At 47.2% G+C, this 23,820-nt stretch overlaps 1 protein-coding gene and 1 long non-coding RNA gene across 4 annotated transcripts; both read right to left on the minus strand.

The window, feature by feature from the left end:
- Positions 1-6,814: 6,814 nt before the first annotated feature.
- LOC309583451 lies at positions 6,815-8,542 on the minus strand. The gene is made up of 2 exons (XR_014227160.1): positions 8,019-8,542; positions 6,815-7,906 (listed from the first exon to the last, which is right to left on the minus strand). It is a non-coding gene; the product is annotated as an uncharacterized lncRNA (long non-coding RNA).
- Positions 8,543-8,597: 55 nt separating this feature from the next.
- SUOX (sulfite oxidase) lies at positions 8,598-21,246 on the minus strand. Of its 3 annotated transcripts, none has more exons than XM_082299218.1 (5): positions 21,100-21,246; positions 20,299-20,403; positions 20,073-20,220; positions 18,026-19,198; positions 8,598-8,943 (listed from the first exon to the last, which is right to left on the minus strand). In XM_082299218.1, the coding sequence occupies exons 2-5, from the start codon at positions 20,328-20,330 to the stop codon at positions 8,695-8,697; spliced, it is 1,602 nt and encodes a 533-aa protein (XP_082155344.1). In that variant the 5' UTR covers positions 20,331-20,403; positions 21,100-21,246; the 3' UTR covers positions 8,598-8,694. The 3 variants fall into 3 exon arrangements, with proteins under 3 accessions (XP_082155344.1, XP_082155342.1, XP_082155343.1); XM_082299216.1 differs by having other exon boundaries at positions 18,020-19,198; XM_082299217.1 differs by lacking the exon at positions 21,100-21,246 and adding an exon at positions 21,009-21,031 and having other exon boundaries at positions 18,020-19,198.
- Between the last annotated feature and the right edge of the window lie 2,574 nt (positions 21,247-23,820).

Raw genomic sequence — 23,820 nt, forward strand, 5'->3', positions numbered from 1 at the left:
GGATGGAGCTGCGGCTGCTCCATCCATGGGGGGGGGGGAGGGGGGGGTTGGGAGGTTTTTTTTTTGGGATTTTAATTTAAAACTGGAGCAGCTCCCTCGGGAAGAGATCCCAAAAAATTGGAGCTGCCGGCTGCCCTTGGATAACCCCGAAATTCCCACGGGATCGGGAGCCTCCGGCACATTCCTGGAGTCGTCCTTGGGAGCCAATCCCAAGGCAAAGAAAGAGAAAAAAAAAAACCCCAAAAAAATCCCAAAGGAGCCGCGGGATCCCAAAGAAATCCAAAGGGAAAATCCCGGTTTTTCCCCCCTTCCTTTTCCCACCGGGAATTCCCACGGGATAATTCAGCGATTCCTGAGGAATGGGGTTGGGAATTTCAGGATTTTGGAAAAGGGAGGGGGGGGGGGGGCTTGGAGTGGAAAAAAAGGAGGGAAATTCCCCAAATTCCTGGAATGGGAGGAGATCCCAACATTCCCAAAGCGGAGGTGGGGGGGAAACTCAGCTCGGAGGCGAGGGAAAAGCTGGAAAAGTGAGGGAAAAGCTGGAAAAGTGAGGGAAAAAGTGGAAAAGTGAGGGAAAAACTGGAAAAGAGAGGGAAAAATTGGAAAAGAGAGGGAAAAACTGGAAAAGCGAGGGAAAAGGTGGAAAAGTGAGGGAAAAGCTGGAAAAGTGAGGGAAAAGCTGGAAAAATGAGGGAAAAGTGAGGGGAAAGCTGGAAAAGGTGGAAAAGCGAAGGAAAAGGTGGAAAAGAGAGGGAAAAGCTGGAAAAATGAAGGAAAAGCTGGAAAAGTGAGGGGAAAGCTGGGAAAATGAGGGAAAAGCTGGAAAAATGAGGGAAAAGTGAGGGGAAAGCTGGAAAAGGTGGAAAAGCGAAGGAAAAGGTGGAAAAGAGAGGGAAAAGCTGGAAAAATGAAGGAAAAGCTGGAAAAGCTGGAAAAATGAGGGAAAAGCTGGAAAAGAGAGGGAAAAGCTGGAAAAGCAAGGGGAAGGCTGGAAAAATGAGGGAAAAGCTGGAAAAATGAGGGAAAAGCGAGGGAAAAGCTGGAAAAATGAGGGAAAAGCTGAAAAAGCAGCACTGGAGAATCCCGGGAAAGGGGGGGGGGGAGGGCAGGGGGGAAGCAGGGACACCCCCTCCCCCCGCCCCCCCCCAAAACCGCCAGAATTCCCCCCAAAAATTCCAATCTCCCAAAAAAACCCCAAGCCCAAAGCGAGGCCGGAGCCAGGAAAAGCCCCAGGAATTGGGGCGGGGGGGGCGGGGGGAGGCGACATTCCCACAAAAGTCATTCCAGGGATTCCAGGGAGCGCTGGGCTCCGAGGAATCCACGCGGGGGGGGCCCGAGGGGGGGATTTGGGGAGGGGTCCAAGCGTTCCCCAAGCCGCAGCACCCCAAAAATCGGTCCTGATCCTAAAAAGGGAGCCCCCCAAAAATCCGAGCTTCCTGAAAAAGGGGAGAGGGACCCCCCCCCCAAAAAGGACAGGGAGCACCCCAAAAATCAGAGCACCCCCAAAAAGGACAGGGACCCCCCCAAAAATCAGAGCAACCCCAAAAAGGGGACAGGGACCCCCCCAAAAATCAGAGCACCCCCAAAAAGGGGACAGGGACCCCCCCAAAAATCAGAGCACCCCCAAAAAGGGGACAGGGACCCCCCAAAAAGGACAGGGACCCCCCCAAAAATCAGAGCACCCCCCTAAAGGGGACAGGAGGTGACGAGGACCCCCCCCCAAAAATCAGAGCACCCCTAAATGGGACCGGGACCCCCCCAAAAATCCGAGCACCCCCAAAAGGGGACAGGGACCACCCCAAAAATCAAAGCCCCCCCCCAAAAAATCAGAGCACCCCCAAAAAATCAGAGCAACCCTAAAGGGGACAGGGACCCCCCCAAAAATCAGAGCTCCCCCAAAAAGGGGACAGGGACCCCCCCAAAAATCAGAGCAACCCCAAAAAGGGGACAGGGACCCCCCCAAAAATCAGAGCTCCCCTAAAAAGGGGACAGGGACCCCCCCAAAAATCAGAGCCCCCCTAAAGGGGACAGGGACCCCCCCAAAAATCAGAGCAACCCCCAAAAAGGGGACAGGGACCCCCCCAAAAATCCGAGCCCCCCCCAAAAAGGGGGCAGGAGGTGACGAGGACCCCCCCCCAAAAATCAGAGCAGCCCCTAAATGGGAGAGGAACCCCCCCAAAAATCCGAGCCCCCCCCAAAAAGGGGGCAGGAGGTGATGAGGACCCCCCCCCAAAAATCAGAACCCCCTAAAAAGGGGACAGGGACCCCCCCAGAAAGGACAGGGACCCCCCCCGAAAAATCAGAGCTCCCCTAAAAAGAGGACAGGGACCCCCCCAAAAATCAGAGCCCCCCCTTAAAGGGGACAGGGACACCCCCCCCCCCAAAAATAAGAGCCCCCCCTCCCCAAAAGGGGACAGGGACCCCCCCAAAAATCAAAGCCCCGCCCCCCAAAAAAATCAGAGTCCCCCTAAAGGGGGCAGGAGGTGATGGGAACCCCCCCCCCCCCAAAATCAGAGCCCCCCCAAATCCAGCCTTGAGCCCCCCCCAAAATCCAGAGCCCGCCAAAACCTCCCTGAGGGTCCCAGGGGGACACGGCCCCCCCAGGCCAGAGCAGCCCCCCCCGAGGGGGACACGACCCCCCCCAAAAACACCCAGAGCCCCCCCAAAAACAGCCAGAGCCCCCCAAAAAACAGCCCTGACAGCGGCGGGGAACGCGCGACCCCCCCCCAAAATCCAGACCCCCCCCAAAACACCCAGACCCCCCCCCAGAGACCCTCAGGGGGACGCGACCCCCCCCAAAAACACCCAGAGCCCCCCCAAAAACACCCAGAGCCCCCCCCAAATAGCCCTGACAGCGGCGGGGAACGCGCGACCCCCCCCAAAATCCAGACCCCCCCCAAAATCCGGACCCCCCCCAAAATCCAGACCCCCCCCAAACGCAGACCCCCCCCAACAGAGCCCTGACAGCGCCGGGGGAACGCGCGACCCCTCCCCAAAATCCAGACCCCCCCAAAACATCCAGACCCCTCCCCAAAATCCAGCCCCCCCCCCCCCCAACAGAGCCCTGAGGGGAGCCCCGGGGGGTCCCGGCCACACCCCCAACCCGCCCCCCCCCCCCCCGCCCTGAGGGGTCCCCGCGCCCCCCGCCCCCCCCTCAGCCCCGCGCCCCCCCCTCAGCCCCGGCCCCGCCGCCCCCCGGCCGCTGCCGCTCCCCCCGCACGCGCCGCGCTCTCACCGGCGGGGCCGCGGGCGGGCTCGGGAGGTCCCCCCGGGCCTGGGGGGGGGCGCGGGGCTCCCGGGGGTCCCGGGGGTCCCGGGGGTGCGGGGGGGTCCGGGGGGGTCCGGGCGCGGCGGCGGCGGCGGCGGCTCCTGAGGAGGCCCCGGGGCCCCCCCCCCGCCCCGCGCCACTTCCGGCCCCGCCAGGCCGCGCCGAGAGCGCCGAGAGCGTCGAGCGGGGCGGGAGGGGAGGGGGGAGGAGCGGGGGAGGGGGGAGAGCGCCGAGAGGATCGATGGGGGGCGGGGAGTTGAGAGCGGAGAGCATCGAGCGAGGAGCGGCGAGCGCATCGATGGGGCGGGGATTGATAACGGGGATTGATAACCAGGAATCGATCGGCGAGGATCTGTAGCCAGTGATCAATAACCGGAGGTGGGTATCGGTGATCGGAAAGCGATCGCTGCTGATCGGTAAGTGAGGATCAATCGCTGCTGATCGATAAGCGAGGATCAATCGCTGCTGATCGATAAGCGAGGATCAAACGCTGCTGATCGATAAGCGAGCATCAATCAGTGCTGATCGATAAGCGAGGATCAATCGCTGCTATTGATAAGTGAGGATCAATCGCTGCTGATCGATAAGCGAGGATCAATCGCTGCTATCGATAAGTGAGGATCAATCACTGCTGATCGATAAGCGAGCATCAATCAGTGCTGATCAATAAGCGAGGAGCAATCAATGCTGATCGGTAAGTGAGGATCAATCACTGCTGATCGATAAACGAGCATCAATCAGTGCTGATCGGTAAGTGAGGATCAATCACTGCTATCGATAAGCGAGGATCAATCAGTGCTGATCGATAAGCGAGGATCAATCACTGCTATTGATAAGCGAGGATCAATCGCTGCTGATCGATAAGCGAGGATCAATCACTGCTGATCGATAAGCGAGCATCAATCAGTGCTGATCGATAAGCGAGGATCAATCACTGCTGATCGATAAGCGAGGATCAATCACTGCTATCGATAAGTGAGGATCAATCGCTGCTATTGATAAGCGAGGATCAATCACTGCTGATTGATAAGCGAGCATCAATCGCTGCTATTGATAAGCGAGGATCAATCACCTGTGATCGGTTATCGATCGCTGCTGATCGACAGTGGGGATCAATAGGGCGGGGTTGGGGTCATTTGGGGTCATTTGGGGCCGTTTGGGGCCGTTTGGGGTCATTTGGGGTCATTTGGGGCCATTTGGGGTCGTTTGGGGTCATTTGAGGTCATTTGGGGTCATTTGGGGCCGTTTGGGGCCATTTGGGGCCGTTTGGGGTCGTTTGGGGCCGTTTGGGGCCATTTGGGGCCGTTTGGGGTCGTTTGGGGCCGTTTGGGGTCGTTTGGGGCCATTTGGGGTCAGGGCCCCTTTGGCCTTGGGGGTCCTGCAGGGCCCCTTTGGGGCCGGGGCTATTTGGGGTCACAGGGGGTCCTGTAGGGTCGGGGGTTATTTGGGGTCACAGGGGGTCCTGTAGGGTCCCATGGGGTCCTGTAGGGTCAGGGGTTATTGAGGGTGACGGGGTCCTATAGGATCAGGTGATTATTTAGGGTCACAGGGGTCCTGTAGGGTCAGGGGTTATTTGGGGTCAGGAGTTATTGATGGTCAGGCGGTTATTTAGGGTCGGGGGTTATTTAGGGTCACAGGGTTCCTGTAGGGTCAGGAGTTATTTGGGGTCAGGGGGTTATTTGGGGTCAGGGGGTATTTAGGGTCAGGGGGGTCCTCTAGGGTCCCATGGGGTCCTGTAGGGTCAGGGGTTATTTGGGGTCACAGGGGGTCCTGTAGGGTCAGGGGGTTACTTAGGGTCACAGCATCCTATAGGGTCAGGCGATTATTTAGGGTCACAGGGTTCCTATAGGGTCAGGGGTTATTTAGGGTCACAGGGGTTCTTTAGGGTCAGGGGTTATTTAGGGTCACAGGGGTCTGTAGGGTCAGGAGTTATTTAGGGTCAGGGGTCCTGTAGGGTCAGGGGTTATTTGGGGTCAGGAGTTATTGATGGTCAGGCGGTTATTTAGGGTCGGGGGTTATTTGGGGTCACAGGGGTCCTGTAGGGTCAGGAGGTTATTTAGGGTCAGGGGTTATTTAGGGTCATAGGAGTCTGTAGGGTCAGGGGGTCCTGTAGGGTCAGGAGTTATTTGGGGTCAGGGGGTTATTTGGGGTCAGGGGGTATTTAGGGTCAGGGGGGTCCTCTAGGGTCCCATGGGGTCCTGTAGGGTCAGGGGTTATTTGGGGTCACAGGGGGTCCTGTAGGGTCAGGGGGTTACTTAGGGTCACAGCATCCTATAGGGTCAGGCGATTATTTAGGGTCACAGGGTTCCTGTAGGGTCAGGGGTTATTTAGGGTCAGGGGTCCAGTAGGGTCAGGGGTCCTGTAGGGTCAGGGGTTATTTGGGGTCACAGGGGTCTGTAGGGTCAGGAGTTATTTAGGGTCACAGGGGTCCTGTAGGGTCAGGAGTTATTTGGGGTCAGGGGGTTATTTGGGGTCAGGGGGTATTTAGGGTCAGGGGGGTCCTCTAGGGTCCCATGGGGTCCTGTAGGGTCAGGGGTTATTTAAGGTCACAGGGTTCCTGTAGGGTCAGGGGTTATTTAGGGTCAGGGGTCCTGTAGGGTCAGGGGTTATTTGGGGTCAGGAGTTATTGATGGTCAGGCGGTTATTTAGGGTCGGGGGTTATTTAGGGTCCCATGGGGTCCTGTAGGGTCAGGGGTTATTTGGGGTCAGGGGTCCTGTAGGTTCAGGGGTTATTTAGGGTCACAGCATCCTGTAGGGTCAGGGGTTATTTGGGGTCAGGGGTCCTGTAGGGTCAGGAGTTATTTAGGGTCACAGGGGTCCTGTAGGGTCAGGGGTTATTTGGGGTCAGGAGTTATTAAGGGTCAGGCGGTTATTTAGGGTCACAGGGGTTCTTTAGGGTCTGGGGGGTCCTGTAGGGTCACAGGGGTCTGTAGGGTCAGGAGTTATTTAGGGTCACAGGGGTCCTGTAGGGTCACAGCGTCCCATAGGATGGAGGGGTCCCAGAAGGTCACGAGGTCCTATAGGATCAGGGGGTGCCATGGGGTCACAGGATCCTATAGGATTGGGGGGTCTCTTTAGGTCAGGGGGTTATTTAGGGTCAGGGGCTTTTACAGGGTCACAGGGACCTATAGGGTCAGGGGGTCCCATAGGATCAAAGGGGCCCAGAAGGTCCCGAGGTCCTGTAGGGTCAGGGGGTCCCACCAGGTCAGGGGGTCCCATGGGGTCACAGGATCCTTATAGGATCAAGGGGTCCCAGGGGTCATCAGGTCCCATAGGATCAGAGGGTCCCATAGGATCAGGGGGTCCCATAGGATCTGGGGGTTCTTGGGGTTCCCATAGGATCAGGGGGTCCCTGGGGGTCCCTGGGGGTCCCATAGGATCAGGGGGGTCCCTGGGGTTCCCATAGGATCAGGGGGGTCCCTGGGGGTCCCTGGGGGTCCCATAGGATCAGGGGGTCCCCGGGGGTCCCAGAACCGCCCCCATTTCTCTCCCCCCCGCCCCGCTCCCACCCCGCCCTCGCTGTCCCAGGAAGGCACCGAGCCCATAAAAGTTCCCAAATCTTTATGGAGGCACTTTCACGCATCGGGGTGTAAATCCCGGGGCCATAAAACCTCGGGGGCCATAAATCCCGGGGCCATAAAACCCCAGGGCCATAAAAACTCGGGGCCATAAAACCCCAGGGCCATAAAAACTCGGGGCCATAAAACCCCAGGGCCATAAAAACTCGGGGCCATAAAACCCTGGGGGCCATAAAACCCCAGGGCCATAAAACCCCGGTGACCTTCGAGCTGTGGGGCTGTCGAACCCTTTGGGGCCGTAGAATCCATCGGGGCCGGAGAACTTTTTGGGGTCCTTAAAATCCTTTCTGGGGTCCTTAAAATCCTTTGGAGTCCATAAAATCCTTTTGGAGTCCATAAAATTCTTTTGGGGTCTCTGGAACACTTTGGAGTCCATAAAATCCTTTTGGGGTCCATAAAATTCTTTTGGGGTCTCTGGAACACTTTGGAGTCCATAAAATCCTTTTGGGGTCCATAAAATTCTTTTGGGGTCTCTGGAACACTTTGGGGTCCTTAAAATCCTTTTGGGGGATCCATAAAATCGTTTTGGGGTCTCTAGAACACTTTGGGGTCCACAAAATCTTTTTGGGGTCTCTAGAACACTTTGGGGGATCCATAAAATTCTTTTGGGGTCTCTGGAACACTTTGGGGCCCATAAAATCCTTTTGGGGTCTCTAGAACACTTTGGGGTCCTTAAAATCCTTTTGGGGGGTCCATAAAATCCTTTTGGGGTCCATAAAATCCTTTTGGGGTCTCTGGAACGCTTTGGGGCTGAGCAGAACCTGGGGCTCTGGAGAAGCCTTTGGGGTCCATAGGACGCGGGGGGTCCGTGGAACCCTTCAGGGGCCCTAAAACCCTTTGGGGTCCCCAGAACCCATCGGGGACCACGGATCCCATTGAGCTCCCTGGAACCTTTTGGGGTTCAACAGAACCCAGATCCCACAGAACCCTTTGGGATCCATGGATCCCATTGAGCTCCGTGGATCCCTTTGGGGTGTCCAGAACCCTCTGGGTCATCTAGAACCCTCTGGGTCATCTAGAACCCTCTGGGATGTCCAGAACCCTCTGGGATCCACGGAACCTTTGGGATTCACGGATCCCATTGAGCTCCCTGGATCCCTTTGGGGTCCACAGAACCCTTTGGGGTGTCCAGAACCCTTTGGGGTGTCCAGAACCCTTTGGATCCACGGAACCTTTGGGATCCACAGATCCCATTGAGCTCCCTGGATCCCTTCGGGGTGTCCAGAACCCTTTGGGATCCACAGATCCCATTGAGCTCTGTGGATCCCTTTGGGGTCCACAGAACCCTTTGGGGTGTCCAGAACCCTTTGGATCCACGGAACCTTTGGGATCCATAGATCCCATTGAGCTCCCTGGATCCCTTTGGGGTGTCCAGAACCCTCTGGGATCCACGGAACCTTTGGGATCCACAGATCCCATTGAGCCCCCTGGATCCCTTCGGGGTGTCCAGAACCCTCTGGGTCATCTAAAACCCTCTGGGATGTCCAGAACCCTCTGGGATCCACGGAACCTTTGGGATCCACGGAACCTTTGGGATCCACAGATCCCACTGAGCTCCCTGGATCCCTTTGGGGTCCACAGAACCCTTCGGGATCCGTAGAACCCTCTGGGATCTGGGGAACCCTTTGGGCTCCCTGGTGCCCCCGGTGTCCCCTGGCACTCAGCGGGTGACGGTGACACAGTGCCAGCCCCCCAATGTCCCCAATGTCCCCAATGTCCCCAATGCCCCCGATGTCCCCAATGCCCCCGATGTCCCCAATGTCCCCGGTGTCCCCTGGCACTCAGCGGGTGACGGTGACACAGTGCCAGCCCCCCGATGTCCCCAATGCCCCCGGTGTCCCGTGGCACTCAGCGGGTGACGGTGACGGGCACGCGGTGCCAGGCGTTGCTCAGGACCCCGCGCAGGTTCCAGATGGGTGCCACGGTGTCCGGCTGCACGTTGTAGCTGCGGTCCACGGCCTTGCAGACGATGTCCAGCCTCGTGCCCGCGGCCACCGGTGCCCGCAGCTCCCACAGCACCCACGCCCAGCCCCGGCCCCGCTGGCCGGGCAGCTCGGCCGCGCGCCACGTCCGGCCCCCGTCCAGCGACACGTCCACCTGCGGGGAGGGCATATGCAGGGTTAATTAGCGTTAATGAATTAGCGTTAATGAATTAGCGTTAATGAGCGGAGATGATAGCAACACGTTGGTGATCGGGTTATTGCGGGTGAGATCGGTTCTGTGAATGTGGGATGGAGAAGTGGAGATGATCGGTAAATGAACGTGATTGATAAATGAATGTGATTGGTAAATTAATGTGATCGATGAATGTGATTGGTAAATGAATGTGATTGATAAATGAATGTGATCGGTAAATGAATGGGATCGATGAATGCGATCGGTAAATGAATGTGATTGATAAATGAATGTGATCGGTAAATGAATGTGATCGGTAAATGAATGTGATCGGTAAATGAATGTGATTGATAAATGAATGTGAGCGGTAAATGAATGTGATCGATGAATGTGATTGGTAAATGAATGTGATTGATAAATGAATGTGATCGGTAAATGAATGTGATCGATGAACGTGATTGGTAAATGAATGTGATTGATAAATGAATGTGAGCGGTAAATGAATGGGATCGATGAATGCGATCGGTAAATGAATGTGATTGATAAATGAATGTGAGCGATGAATGAATGTGATCGATGAATGTGATTGATAAATGAATGTGAGCGATGAATGAATGTGAGCGATGAATGAATGTGAGCGATAAATGAATGTGATCGATAAATGAATGTGATTGGTAAATGAATGTGATTGATAAATGAATGTGATCGGTAAATGAATGTGATTGATAAATGAATGTGAGCGGTAAATGAATGTGATCAGTAAATGAATGTGATCGATGAATGAATGTGATCAATGAATGAATGTGATCGATGAATGAATGTGATCGGTAAATGAATGTGATCAATGAATGAATGTGATCGGTAAATGAATGTGATCGATGAATGAATGTGATCAGTAAATGAATGTGGGACATAAATGCATGGGGTAGATAAATATATGCTATATAAATGTATGATATATAAATATACGCTATATAAGTGTATGCTATATAAATGTACGATATATAAATACGTGATATATAAGTACGTGATATATAAATACATCATATATAAATACACCGTATATAAATGCATCGTATATAAATATATGCTATATAAATATATCGTATATAAATACATCATATATAAATACATTGTATGTAAATATGTGATATATAAATATATCATATATAAATACACCATATATAAATACATGATATATAAATATATATAAATACATCATATATAAATACATGATATATAAATATATATAAATATGTGATGAGTAAATGGAGATGATCGATAAAGGTATGTGATAGATAAACATATGGGATAGATAAATATATGATAAATAAATATGTATCATATATAAATATATGATATATAAATACATCGTATATAAATACATCATATATAAATATATGATATACAAATATATAATATATACATATATGATATACAAATATATGATATATAAATATATATAAATATGTGATGGGTAAATGGAGATGATCAATAAAGGTATGTGATAGATAAATATATGGGATAGATACATATATGGGATAGATACATATATAACATATAAATATATATGTAGTATAAAAATATACATGATATATAAATATATCATATATAAACATATCACGTATAAATATATCACGTATAAATATATCATATACAAATAAATACAAATATATGATATATAAATATGTGATGGATGAATGGAGATGATCGATAAAGGTATGTGATAGATAAATATATAGGAGAGATAAATATATAATAAATATATATGATATATAAATATATATAAATACATCGTATATAAATACATCATATATAAATACATCATATATAAATATATGATATATAAATATATATAAATATGTGATGGGTAAATGGAGATGATCGATAAAGGTATGTGATAGATAAACATATGGGATAGATACATATATAATATATAAATACATATGTAATATATAAATATACATGATATATAAATATATCATATATAAACATATCACGTATAAATATATCACGTATAAATATATCATATACAAATAAATACAAATATATGATATATAAATATGTGATGGATGAATGGAGATAATCAATAAAGGTATGTGATAGATAAATATATAGAAGAGATAAATATATGATAAATAAATATATATGATACATAAATATATGATATATAAATATATGTTATATAAATATATGATATATAAATATATCGTATATAAGTACATGTAAATATATGATATACAAATATATGATATATAAATATATGATATATAAATATATCGTATATAAATACATATAAATATATGATATATAAATATATGATATATAAATATATATAAATATGTGATGGTAAATGGAGATGATCGATAAAGGTATGGGATAGATAAACATATGGGATAGATACATATATAATATATAAATACATATGTAATATATAAATATACATGATACATAAATTTATCATATATAAACATATCACGTATAAATACATCACATATAAATATATCACATATAAATGTATCATATATAAATGTATCATATACAAATAAATACAAATATATGATATATAAAGAGGTGATGGATGGATGGAGATGATCGATACAGGTATGTGATAGATAAATATATAGGAGAGATAAATATATGATAAATCAATATATGTCATATATAAATATATGATACAGAAATAAATGATGTATAAATATATGATCTATAAATATATCAGACATAAATGATGGATGAATGGAGATGATCGATAAAGGTATGTGATGTATGAATGGATGTGATACATAAATACACGATATATAAATGTTATATAAATGGATGACATAAATATGTGATAAATAAATATATGATAGATAAATATATCATATATAAATACCCGATACATAAATATATGATATACAAATGTATATGATAGATGAATATATGATAGATAAATATGTGATAGATGAATATATGATAGATAAATATGTGATAGATTAATATATGATATATGAATATATCATATATAAATATATGATAGATAAATATGTGATAGATAAATACGTGGGATAGATAAATATATGATATTTTATATGATAGATAAATGTGTTATAGGCAAATATATGATATATAAGTATGTTATTGATAAATATGTGATAGATAAATATGTGATAGATTAATATATGATATATGAATATATGATATATAAATATATGATAGATAAATATGTGATAGATAAATATGTGATAGATAAATATGTGAGATAAATGTATGTGATAGATATATATTTATATATGATAAATGTATGATATATAAATATATGCAATATATAAATGTATGTGGTATATAAATATATGTGATAGATAAATATATTATATATAAATATATATGATAGATAAATATATGATAGATAAATGTATTTTAGGTAAATATATGATATATAAGTATGTTATAGGTAAATATACGATAGATAAATATATGATAGATAAATGTATGTGATATATAAATGTATGCGATATATAAATGTATGTGATAGATAAATGTATGTGATAGATAAATGTATGTGATAAATGTATGTGATATATAAATACATGTGATATATAAATACATGGGATAGATAAATATATGATATATAAATACATGATATATAAATGTAGATGATCAATATGTGATAGATAAATATGTGATAGATAAATGTATGTGATGGATAAATATATGATATATTTATATATGATAGATAAATGTATGACAGATAAATATATGATAGATAAATGTATGTGATATATAAATGTATGTGATATATAAATACATGTGATAGATAAATATATGATATATAAATACATGACATATAAATGTAGATGATCAATATGTGATAAATACGTGATAGATAAATGTATGTGATAGATAAATATATGATATATTTATATATGATAGATAAATGTACAATAGATAAATATATGATAGATAAATGTATGTGATATATAAATACATGGGATAGATAAAAAGATGATATATAAATATATATGATAGATAAATGTATTTTAGATAAATATATGATATATAAGTATGTTATAGATAAATATATGATAGATAAATGTATGTGATATATAAATGTATGTGATATATAAATACATGTGATAGATAAATATATGATACATAAATACATGACATATAAATGTAGATGATCAATATATGATAGATAATACATGATAGATAAATGTATGTGACAGATAAATATATGATATATTTATATATGATAGATAAATGTATGACAGATAAATATATGATAGATAAATGTATGTGATAGATAAATGTATGTGATAGATAAATGTATGTGATAGATAAATATATGATATATTTATATATGATAGATAAATGTATGACAGATAAATACATGATAGATAAATGTATGTGATATATAAATACATGGGATAGATAAAAAGATGATATATAAATACATATGATAGATAAATATATGATAGATAAATGTATTTTAGGTAAAGATATGATATATAAGTATGTTCTAGATAAATATACGATAGATAAATGTATGTGATATATAAATGTATGTGATATATAAATGTATGTGATATATAAATACATGTGACAAATATATGATATATTTTTATATGATAGATAAATGTATGATAGATAAATGTATGTGATAGATAAATGTATGTGATAGATAAATGTATGTGATATATAAATGTATGTGATATATAAATACATGGGATAGATAAATATATGATATATAAATACATGACATATAAATGTAGATGATCAATATGTGATAAATACGTGATAGATAAATACATGTGATAGATAAATGTATGGGATAGATAAATATATGATATATTTATATATGATAGATAAATGTATGATAGATAAATATATGATAGATAAATGTATGTGATATATAAATACGTGGGATAGATAAAAAGATGATATATAAATATATATGATAGATAAATATATGATAAATAAATGTATTTTAGGTAAATATATGATATTTAAGTATGTTATAGATAAATATACGATAGATAAATGTATGTGATATATGAATGTATGTGATATATAAATACATGGGATAGATAAATACATGGGATAGATAAATATATGATACATAAATACATGACATATAAATGTAGATGATCAATATGTGATAGATAAATATGTGATAAATACGTGATAGATAAATATATGATATATTTATATATGATAGATAAATGTACAATAGATAAATATATGATAGATAAATGTATGTGATATATAAATACATGGGATAGATAAAAAGATGATATATAAATATATATGATAGATAAATGTATTTTAGGTAAATATATGATATATAAGTATGTTATAGATAAATATACGATAGATAAATATATGTGATATATGAATGTATGTGATAGATAAATACATGGGATAGATAAATATATGATATATAAATACATGACATATAAATGTAGATGATCAATATATGATAGATAATACATGATAGATAAATGTATGTGACAGATAAATATATGATATATTTATATATGATAGATAAATGTAAGATAAATGTATGATAGATAAATGTATGATAGATAAATGTATGATAGATAAATGTATGTGATATATAAATACATCTGATAGATAAATATATGATATAATTATATATGATAGATAAATGCATGACAGATAAATATATATGATATATAAATATATGTGATATGTAAATATATAATAGATAAATGTGTGATATAAATAAATGTGATAGATAAATATCATATATTTTTATATGATAAATGTATGATATATAAATGTATGATACATAAATATATGATATATAAATATAAGATCTATATGATAGCTAAATGTATTTGATAGATAAACGTATGATAAATATATTTTTGTCTATTTTATATCATATATAGATAAATGTGATATAAATATATGTAATATATAAAGATATGATATATTTATGTATGATAGGTAAATGTGTATGATATGATATATAAATGTGTGATAAATAAATGTATAATATATAAATATATGATATATAAATATGTCATATATGAATATATATAAATGTATGATATATAAATATATCATATATAAATATATCATATATAAATATATGATAGATAAATATAATATATTTTTATATATGATAAATAATTGTGTATAATAGATAAATATATATTTTATATGATATATAAATGTATGATAGATAAATATATATGATACATAAATATATGATATATTTCTATATGATAAATAATTGTCTTTAATAGATAAATATTTGATATATAAATGTATGATAGATAAATATATGATATATTTCTATATGATATATTTTTATATGATATATAAATATATGATATATTTCTATATGATATATTTTTATATGATATATAAATATATATGATAGATAAATATATGATATATTTATATATGATAAATGTATGATATATAAAGGTATGTGATATACAAATATATGTGATAGATTTTTATACGATATATTTTTATATGATATATTTTTGTATCATAGATAAATATCTGATATATAAACACTATCATGGGTATGCTTTAATTTATCATTTAATAATGATCATTTATTGATCGCTCTGAAATGATCGTTATCTCGCTTTATTAATTATTGTATCATGTTATCTCCCTACATTAATTACTGTATCATGTTATCTCGCTTTATTAATTAATTTATGATTCTGTTATCTCGCGATATCAATTATTTTATTATTCTGTTATCTCGCTTTATTACTATTATTATCTCGCCATATTAATTATTGTTATCTCCCTGCATTAATTATTGCATCATTATTGTTATCTCCCTACATTAATTATTTTATGATTGTGTTATCTCCCTACATTAATTATCGGATCATTACGTTATCTCCCTCTATTAATTACTGCATTATTATCTTGCTACATTAATTATTGCATCATTACGTTATCTCCCTATATTGAGCATTCTTAAATGCCATCACGCTATTGATTATTGTAGTGCAACTTATTTTATGTATTATTAATTTATAATAATTATTAATTATATCTATTTATCACATTATTAGGTTATATATAAGGATATATTAATCATTATTAAATTATGCGTTATATCGCCATATTATCTATTATATAGTTATATTAATCATTAATTTATTATATAGTACATCACCTTATTATTATTTATTATATCACTTCATTCTTTATTATTAAATTATTATTTATTTTATCGCCATATTATCATTTATTATATGGCCATATTAATAATTATTAAATTATTATTTATTATATCGCTTTATTAATCACTATTAGATTATTATTGATTATTTAACTATATTAATCATTATATTATGCTATATCGCTTTATTAATCATTATTAGATTATTGATTATATGACCATGTTAATCATTGTACTGTGATCTATTATATGACTCTATTAATCATTATTAGATTATTATTTTATAATAATTATTAATTATTCTATTGCCGTGTATTACGTGGCTGTATTAATTATTACATTCATCATTATTATTATCTATGATACCACTCTATTAATTATTATTATCTCTTGCGCCACATTAATTATCGCATCATTAGATGTTATTATCGCTCTAATAATTATTACACCGTTATTTATTACTCCTCTATATTAATATATTAATTATCATCCTATTGTTATCGATTACACCGTCCTTGGTATGATAATATTGTAACAATTAATACAAATATTCATTATTAGATCATTATTAGAGCGAGTTCTATTCCAGCCCCTTTTTCCCACCAATTCCATTCCCATTTTCCCAGGAATTCCAGCCCATTTTCCCGCCAATTCCAGCCCATTTTCCCGCCAATTCCAGCCCCTTTTCCCCACCAATTCCAGCCCCTTTTTCCCAGGAATTCCAGCCCCTTTTCCCGCCAATTCCAGCCCATTTTCCCGCCAATTCCAGCCCCTTTTTCCCATCAATTCCATTCCCTTTTTCCCACCAATTCCAGCCCCTTTTCCCGCCAATTCCAGCCCATTTCCCTGGCAATTCCATTCCCATTTTCCCAGGAATTCCAGCCCATTTTCCCGCCAATTCCATTCCCTTTTCCCGGCAATTCCAGCCCCTTTTCCCAAGAATTCCTCCCATTTATCCCGGCAATTCCAGGCACTTTTCCCACTGATTCCATCCCCTTTTCCCGGTGATTCCACTCGCTTTTCCCACCAATTCCACTCGCTTTTCCCACCAATTCCACTCGCTTTTCCCACCAATTCCATCCAATTTCCCGCCAATTCCATCCAATTTCCCGCCAATTCCAGCCACTTTCCCCGCACATCCATTCACATTTTTCCCGCTGATTCCACCCCCTTTTTCCCACCCATTCCATCCCCTTTTTCCCGCTGATTCCACCCCTTTTTCCCGCCCATTCCACCCCCTTCTCCCGCCGATTCCACACCCGCTTTTCCTGCTGATTCCATCCCTTTTTCCCGCCCATTCCACCCCCTTTTCCTGCCCATTCCATCCCTTTTTCCCACCAATTCCGCACCCGCGTTTCCCGCTGATTCCCCCCCTTCTCCCGCTGATTCCCCCCTTTTTCCCGCCCATTCCATCCCCTTTTCCTGCCCATTCCATCCCCTTTTCCCGCCCATTCCACCCCTTTTTCCCGCCCATTCCATCCCTTTTTCCCGCTGATTCCATCCCCTTTTTCCCCACCCATTCCCCCCTTTCCCCCCCTTTTTCCCACCCATTTTCCCCCCTTTTTCCCACCCATTTTCCCCCCTTTTTCCCACCCATTTTCCCCCTTTTCCCCACCCATTCCCCCCCTTTTTCTCACCCATTCCCCCTTTTTCCCACCCATTTTCCGCCCCCGCTTTCCCCCACGCACCCTCACCACCTCCCTGCCGCCGCCGCTCCCATTTTCCCCCACCCATTCTCCCCCTTTCCCCACCCATTCCCCCTTTTCCCCCGCCCATTCCCCCCCTTTTTCCCCCTCATTTTCCCCCCTTTTCCTCACCCATTCCCCCCTTTTTCCCACCCATTCCCCCCTTTTTCCCACCCATTTTCCGCCCCCGCTTTCCCCCACGCACCCTCACCACCTCCCTGCCGCCGCCGCTCCACGCGTAGCCCTTCACCGTCAGCTCCCCCTCGGGCACGGCCGCCCCGGGCCGCGGCTCGGTGATCGCCGACTGCACCGGCAGCTCCTGGATGGCGGGGGCGGCTCGGAAATCCACCGTGTCCCAGTCCACGGACGGGCAGAACCCTTTGTAGTCGTTCTGCTGCCAGTGGCTCGGGCTCTCGGCCGGTGACACGGCCACGCTCCGCAGCCACTTCACGCTCCGCGCTCCCACCACGCCGGGCACCACGACGCGCACCGGGAAGCCGTGATCCCGCGGCAGCTCCTGCCCGTTCATCTCGTAGGCCAGCAGCACCTCGGCCTCGGCGCTGATGGCTCGGTGAAACGGGATGGACGCTCCGTAAGGCGTCCCCGAAGCGTCCACGTCCAGCCCCTCGAAGCACACGTGCCACTCGCCCTCGACGGGGGGATGGTCGCCGAAACCGGCGTGCAGCAGCACATCCCGGAGCCGCGCCCCGCCCCAGTGCGCCGTGCTGATGGCCCCGATGTCCCACGCCAGCCCCTTGACCGGCCGGACGCGGCTCATCTCGGACCTCCGGTTACCGGCGCATTGCAGCGTGGCCGTCACCTCGTGCTTGGGGAAGCGGCCGCGCAGCTCCTCCAGCGACAGCGACAACGAGCGGCCACCGGGACCCTCCACGCGCAGCCGGTACGAGCCCGGCTCCACGGCGGGCACCGGGAGGTGGTTGCGGGTGAAGAAGAGCTCGTTGGGCGTCAGGAAACTCTGCGTCAGCAGCTCCGGGGGCGGCTCGGCGTTGAAAGGCTTCAGGCTGTTCACCCGCAGCGCCGGGTGGCGAGGGGGGTCACCGGCGAACGGGTCCTGGGTGTCCCCCGGAGGTGGCGCGGCGTCCTCGGGGCTCAGCTCGCCCACTTTGTAGTCGCGCAGCAGCTCCAGCACGTGCGGCTGGCTGTGCACGGCGTAGAGAGCCCAGAAGGGCTCCAGGGGTCCCCCGGCCGCCAGCAGCAGCTTGTCCGGTCCCCCCGGGTGCAGCTCCACGAAATCGGTGACATCGAAGACCTCGGTGCCGTGCGTGACCCACACGCGGTCCCCCGGGGTGCGGTGCCGGGCCACCTCCGCCCGGGTGTACCGGGGGTACTGCGGGGCTGGAGTGGCCTGGGCGGCCTGGGCGCTCTGCGGACACCGGACAGGTCAGAGGGAACCCGCCCGGGATCCCCCCCCCCGGGTCCGGCAGGACCCCCCGAAAGCGGCTGGGGCGTGACACAGGCTCAGGGGTGGCACCGCTGTCCCCGTCCTGGGCAAGGAGCGGGGTTTGGGGGGTTCTGGAGGGTCCGGGTGCGGCCTCCCCTCCTCCCCCGGTGCTCCATCCCCGTGATCCCCCTGTCCCGGTGCCACCCCCACCCCGGGATCCCCCTGTCCCGGTGCCACCCCGTCCCCGGGATCTCCGGTCCCGGTGCTATGTCCTCCCTGTAATCCCCTTATCCCGATGCCACCCCCTCTCCGGGTCCCCCTCCCCCGGTGCCACCCCGTCCCCGGGATCTCCCGTCCCGGTGCCACCCCCGCTCCGTGATCCTCTGTCCCGATGCCACCCCCTCTCCCAGGTCCCCCTGTCCCGGTGCCACCCCCTCCCCATGATGCCCTTATCCCGATGCCACCCCGTCCCCATGATCCCCTTATCCCGATGCCACCCCCTCTCCGGGTCCCCCTGTCCCGGTGCTACCCCCGCTCCGGGTTCCCCTGTCCCGGTGCCACCCCGTCCCCATGATCCCCTTATCCCTATGCCACCCCCTCCCCGGGTCCCCCTCCCCGGATCCCCCTCTCCCGGTGCCACCCTCTTCCCTCGGGATCCACGCCCCGGTGCCACCCCCTCCTGTGTTCCCGCTGTCCCGGTGTCACCTCTCACCGGGATCCGCCCCGTCAGGATCCAACCCCACCCCCGGTGTCATCGACCCGGGGAAGGCCCCGGAGGTGTCACCCCCCCACCCCCCCCACCCCGCCCGGTGCCATCCCGGCGCCACCACCCCGCTGTCACCGCGCTGTCGCTCACCCTCCGCCGCCGCTCTCCGTAGGCCAGGACGGCGCCGAGCCCCAGCAGCGCCGCCAGCACCGGGGCCGCCCCCCGGTGTCCCCTCGGGGCCGCGCTACCGGCGGCCAAGCGGGAGCAGCCGCGGTGCAGCTGCGTCAGCGGCGGGAGCCTGCGGGGACAGCGGGGTCACGGCGGCGCCGGCGACACCGGGGGGACACCGGGGGGACACCGGGGGGGCCGCTCTTACCTGCGCCCGGCCATGGCCCGGAGCAGCAGCATCGCGGCGGCGGAACGGGAGAGCGGAGCTGCGGCGGGCACTGGGCGCCGGTACCGGGAAACGGCGCCGGTGACGCTGCCGGGGAAAGCGGCGATCAGGGACCTCTGCTGCGATACGACCGCGCCCGGTTCGCCTCCCCGCCCGCTCCGGTTCTGTCCCCGCTGCCCCAGCCCGGTCCCGGTTCTGTCCCCGCTACCCCAGCCCTGTCCCAATTGTTCCCCCCAGCCCCAGCCCGATTCCGGTTGTCCCCTCCCCCAGTTCGGTCCCGGTTGTCGCCTCCTCAGCCCGGTCGGTCCCAGTTGTGTCCCCCGCCAGCTCCAGCCCGCTCCCGGTTGTTTTTCCCCCAGCCCGGTCCCGGTTCTTCCTTCCCCCACCCCGATCCCGGCTGTCCCCAGCCCGCTCCCGGTCCCGGTTCTTCCCTCCCCCAGCCCGGTCCCTGTTGTCCCCAGCCCGGTCCCGGTTCTTCCTTCCCCCAGCCCGATCCCGGTTGTCCCCAGCGCCATCCCGGTCCCGGTTCTTCCTTCCCCCAGCCCGATCCCGGTTGTCCCCAGCGCCATCCCGGTCCCGGCTGTCCCCGCCGTAGGCCCAGCCCGCTCCCGGTTGTCCCCAAACCCCCCCGGTCCCGCTTGTTTTCCCGCCAGCCCCAGCAGGGTCCCGGTTCTCCCTCCCCTCAGCCTCACCCCGGTGTCGGCTCAGGCTTTTCCGCCCCAGTCCCACCCCGGTCCCGCTTGTCCCCAGTCCCACCCCGGTCCCGCTTGCCCCGCCGCGCACCTGCGTAACGGTTCCGGTCCCGCGATGTCCGTGCGGGCACGGCCGCTTTAAGAGGGGCGCGGTGGGCGTGGCCTCGCGGAGGGCGCGACCCATCTGGCCACGCCCCCTCTGTTTACTTTAGCGGGGCCCACATGGGCGTGGCCTCCCTCCGGGTGGACCCCACCAGCACCGCCTTAAAGGGGCAACACCAGCAGAGGCAGCGGGGGTCTTTAAGAGAGCGGCCACGCGGATTTAAAGGGGCAGCGCCGCCCCCCGAATTTCCCGGTGGGAATTTGGGTAAAAAACCGGCAAAAAACGGCAAAAAAAAAAAAAAAAAAGAAAAAGAGCCGCCACGCAGCTGCGAACTCTGATAAGCGTTATCAGGGCAGGGCCGGCAGCTGGCACCGGATGGCTCCGCGGTTCCTCGCCGGTGCCAGCAGCGGTGGCCGCGTTGTCGCCGCGTCCCCTCCCTGAGCACACAAAAAGTTGGGAATTTTTTGGTTTTGGGGGGTTTTTTTTCCCCCCTTTTTTTTTTTTTTTTTGTGTTTTTTTGGTGGTTTTTTTTATCGTTGTTCCGTTTTACTTTACATTAAATACATCGGTAAATCAGCGACCGAGTTGTGTGGTTACCACGATTGTTATTTCACCGAGAGGGAGGAGCTTCCCAAAGCAAGAGAAGAACGAACAGAAAAAAGGAAAAAAACAACAAAAAAAAAGACCCGAAAAGAAAAAAAAAAAACGAGAATAAAGAGGAGAAAAAAGAGGGAAAAAAGAGGAGAAAAAAGAGGGAAAAAAGAGGGGGAAAAAAGAGGGAAAAAAGAGGGGGGAAAAGAGGGGGGAAAAGAGGGGGGAAAAGAGGGGGGAAAAGAGGGGGGAAAAGAGGGGGGAAAAGAGGGGGGAAAAGAGGGGGGAAAAGAGGGGGGAAAAGAGGGGGGAAAAGAGGGGGGAAAAGAGGGGGGAAAGAGGGGGGAAAGAGGGGGGAAAGAGGGGGGAAAGAGGGGGGAAAGAGGGGGAAAGAGGGGGAAAGAGGGGGAAAAAAAGAGGAAAAAAGAGGAAAAAAGAGGAAAAAAGAGGAAAAAAGAGGAAAAAAGAGGAAAAAAGAGGAAAAAAGAGGAAAAAAGAGGAAAAAAGAGGAAAAAAGAGGAAAAAAGAGGAAAAAGAGGAAAAAAGAGGAAAAAGAGGAAAAAGAGGAAAAAGAGGAAAAAAGAGGAAAAAGAGGAAAAAGAGGAAAAAGAGGAAAATGAGGAAAAAGAGGAAAAAAGAGAGAAAAAGGGGGGAAAGAGGAAAAAAAAGAGGAAAAAAAGAGAAATGAAAGGGGGAAAAAAGAGGGAAAAAAGAAAAAAAAAGAGGAAAAAACAGAGAGGGGAAAAAAGAGAAATAAAAGAGGAAAAAAGAGGGAAAAAAAAGAGAAATAAAAGGGGAAAAAAAATCAAGAAAAAGAGGAAGAAACCACAAAAAAAAAAAAAAGAGAGAGGAAGGAGCTGCAGTGTCCCCGTTTGGTCCAGGGCTGGGACATGGGGGGGTCCTGGGGGGGTCCCCACCTTGGCGACAATTCCAGAGGCCCCGGGAATGGCCCCGAGGGTCCCCGGGGTGGCCCCGGGAATGGCCCCGAGGTGGCCCCGAGGGTCCCCGGGGTGGCCCCGCGGGCTCTGCCCCAGCCCTGGGGGCTTCATACGGGACTGGGTCCCTCCACCCCACAGCGCACCTCGGGGTGGCCCCGCTTTTGGGGTGTCCTCAGCTTGGGGGGGCACGAATTTGGGGGTGGCCTCAGTTTTGGGATGTCTCCAATTTGCGGTGTCCCAAATTTGGGGGTGTTCCCACCTTGGGGTGTCTCCAATTCGGGGTATCCCAAATTTGGGGTGTCCCCAGTTTTGGGGTGTCTCCATTTCGGGGTATCCCAAATTCGGGGTGTTCCCAGTTTTGGGGGTGTTCCCACCTTGGGGTGTCTCCCATTCGGGGTATCCCAGATTTGGGGTGTCCCCAGTTTTGGGGTGTCTCCAATTCGGTGTGTCCCCATTTTGGGGTGTCTCCAAATCTGAGGTATCCCAAATTTCGGGGTGTTCCTCGTTTTGGGGTGTCCCCACCTTGGGGTGTCCCCAAATTCGAGGTATCCCAAATTTGAGGGTGTCCCCATTTTGGGGTGTCCCCATTTTGGGGTGTCCCCAAATTCGAGCTATCCCAATTTTGGGGGTGTCCCCAGTTTTAGGGTGTCCCCATTTTGGGGGTGTCCCCACCTTGGGGTGTCTCCCATTCGGGGTATCCCCATTTTGGGGGGTGTCCCCAGTTTTAGGGTGTTCCAAATTTTGGGGGTGTCCCCAAATTCGAGCTATCCCAATTTTGAGGTGTCCCAATTTTGGGGTTGTCCTCACCTTGACGTGTCCCAAATTTCGGGGTGTCCCTCCCTGGCCTGGCAGCACCCCTGGGACAGGGTGGGGGACACCAAGGGTCCCTCCAGCTCCAGAAGGGACCAGGACCACGGGCAGGGCAGGGGTGGCAACCGCTGGCCCCTCGTTGCCCCCTCGTTGTCCCCTCGATGCCACCCCCTGGGGACACAGGGACAGCACCCAAGGGTGGCCGGAGAGGACATCTGACCATAAAGTGCAAACCGGGACGGCCGCGGGATGGGGACAGGGACAAAGCAGGGGGTGGCCATGGCTGGGATCGGCAGGGAGGGACAGCGTGGCCACCACTGGGACCAGCTGGGGATGTCACCTGTGGGCCACCACTGGGACCAGCTGGGGA

The sequence above is a fragment of the Coloeus monedula genome (genome assembly GCF_965178545.1).
Source record: "Coloeus monedula genome assembly, chromosome: 30".
Lineage (NCBI taxonomy): Eukaryota > Metazoa > Chordata > Aves > Passeriformes > Corvidae > Coloeus > Coloeus monedula.